The 2,473-nt window shown below is 33.8% G+C and overlaps 1 protein-coding gene across 1 annotated transcript in view; it reads right to left on the bottom strand.

Moving 5' to 3' along the window:
• VRK2 (vaccinia related kinase 2) overlaps positions 1-2,473 on the bottom strand; it is a 72,720-nt gene that overhangs the window by 63,224 nt on the left and 7,023 nt on the right. The window contains exon 5 of the mRNA XM_008590253.1: positions 1,837-1,929. Coding sequence (XP_008588475.1) covers positions 1,837-1,929 — 93 coding nt within the window. The remainder of the gene's footprint in view (positions 1-1,836; positions 1,930-2,473) is intronic.

Here is a 2,473-nt window from a genome sequence, read left to right as displayed (position 1 = left end):
CTCGCCATTTTAATCTCCCTATCTTTCAGTTTTTAGTGAAGGTGACTTTTTTCCATTTGTTTCTAGGACAGTCATATTTCTTCTTCTGTGTTCTGTCCATTCCTTTTGATCATTGCTTTAAGAAAGTATTTTGTGTTTTCTTATTAATTTTTTAGTGCTTGCTAGATATTCTCAAACTTTTGTCATAAACATATCTTCCAGATTCTCACCTTTCAATTTTTCAAATTTTTTAATATACAGTCATCTAAAAAATTTAAATCAATATTTTCTGTTGCCTTTTTTCTCTTGCATTTTTATTTAGAAATTTCTTTACCCATGCAGAGACTATTTAAATATTCAACTATATTTTTTTCTAATTTTTTATAGACTCAATTTTTTAACTCTTTAATCCTGTGCTGATACCCTAGCTACTAGTTCCATGTAACTAAATTTAATTAAAATTAAGTTGAATTAAAAATTTAGATCCTCAGTTACATTAGCCACATTTTTCAGACAGACTATTTTTTAAAGAAGTTTTAGGTTCAATTTAGGTAAAATTAGAGCAATTTACGTAAAACTGAATGGAAACTACAGCAAGTTCCACATATCTCTAGCTTCCACTCACATAGCCTGCCCTAATATCAACATCCCTCACCAGAGTGAAACATTTGTTACAGTGAATCAATCTACACTGACACATCATTATCACCCAAAGTCCACAGTTTACATTAAGGTTTGTTCTTGATGTACATTCTACAGGTCTTGACAAATGTATGATGACATGTGTCCACCACTGTAGTACACAGAACAGTTTCACTGCCCTAAAAATCCTCTGTGCTCCACCCTATTCACTCTATTCATTCCTGTCTATTCATTCCTCCCTCCCTTCTAATCCTAGGCAATCACTCATCTTTTCACTGTCTCTATAGCTTTTGCTTTTCCAGAATGTCATATAGTTGGAATCATAGCATGTAGCCTTTTTCAGACTGGCTTCTTTCACATAGCAATATACACTTAGGTTTCCTCCATGTCTTTTCATGGACTGATAGTTCATTGCTTTTTAGCACTGACATTCCCCTACTGAAGGACATTTTGATTGCTTCCAAGTTTTGACAAGTATGAATAAAACTACCATAAACAGCATCTGTATGCAGGTTTTGTGTGGACATAAGTTTTCAGCTCATTTGGGTAAATATCAAGGAGCACAACTGCTGGATGGTAGGTATGGTAAGAATATTTTTGTTTTCTAAGAAACTGCCAAACTGTCTTCCAAAGTAGCTGTACCATTCTGCATTCCCGCCAGCAATGAATGAGAGTTCCTGTTGCTCCACATATTCATCAGCATTTGGTATTGTACTAGCCACATTTCATGTACTTAACACCACATTATTAATGGCTGCCATCTAGGACAGTTAAACATGGAATATTTCCATCATCACAGAAAGTTCTACTGGAAATACTTCTCTGTATGAAACTTAATTGGTTATACAGTACAAAAGGAACTAATGTGACTAATGTGTTTTTTTTCTCTGCATACATCCATTCTTTCTCCCATTGGATTTTGAAGGTTCTTTATCTATATTTGTTCAGAAATTCAAATTCCTGCTCGGCCACTTTTTAACTATGTGCCCATTAACAAATTATTTAACCCCTCTGACTTTCAGTTTCCTCATTCTAATTACTCATTAGTTTTGTGCAAGGACTAAATTAGATAAGCATGGTAAGATAAATTACAACATTCATCATGCTAAGCCCTCATTAGTAAACTCTTCTGGGTTAGGAGTTTGTTTTTTTGAATGTTTCATAATGGTACTTTAAGGAGCATTACTGAAAGCAAAAGCATAATACTGTATTTACCCGATTTGGGTTTTTGTAACCCAAAAGTAGATTTGCTGCTTTTATATCACCATGAACATATTCATTTTCATGTATATATTCTAGTACATCCAACTGTGAAAAGAAATAGAAAATATAAGGTTATACTGTTATCTATTTAAAACTCATGATTTGAACATTTTGAATACAGAATAATACAGGTTTTTTTTTTCATATTAACAATGACAAAGTGATGTATTTCACAGTTACTGGTTAATTACTCTATTCTAAAATATCACATCTTCTGGTTGCTCACCCTAGAAAACACTTGAATAAAATGATCCTCAGATATCAAGTGTTTTACCTGAACCTCTGATAGAAGGAAAACAGGATTCAACAATGCTTATCCCTATGCTCCTTATAGCCCAGTGGCTAAAACACACTGTGCAAAGAGGAAAAATACAGCACAAACCAGAGATCTATAGTGAAATAATCATGAAGCCCACTCAGCAATTCCTCATCTAAGCAACAATAATAAATCAAGTCTTGGGGACCTCAGAACAAAATACATGTCCATGAGAACAGGGAAAGGCATTCTTCCTCTATATAGAACAGAAAACTACTTAGCTTCATCTTTAAAGCCCTTCAGTCTTGCACGTTGCATACACCTAGTGCTCAG

This window comes from Galeopterus variegatus, unplaced genomic scaffold, assembly GCF_000696425.1.
Source record: "Galeopterus variegatus unplaced genomic scaffold, G_variegatus-3.0.2 Scaffold5946, whole genome shotgun sequence".
NCBI lineage: Eukaryota > Metazoa > Chordata > Mammalia > Dermoptera > Cynocephalidae > Galeopterus > Galeopterus variegatus.
Note: the sequence above shows the minus strand (reverse complement) of the source record. Positions and strands in the feature narration are given on the sequence as shown.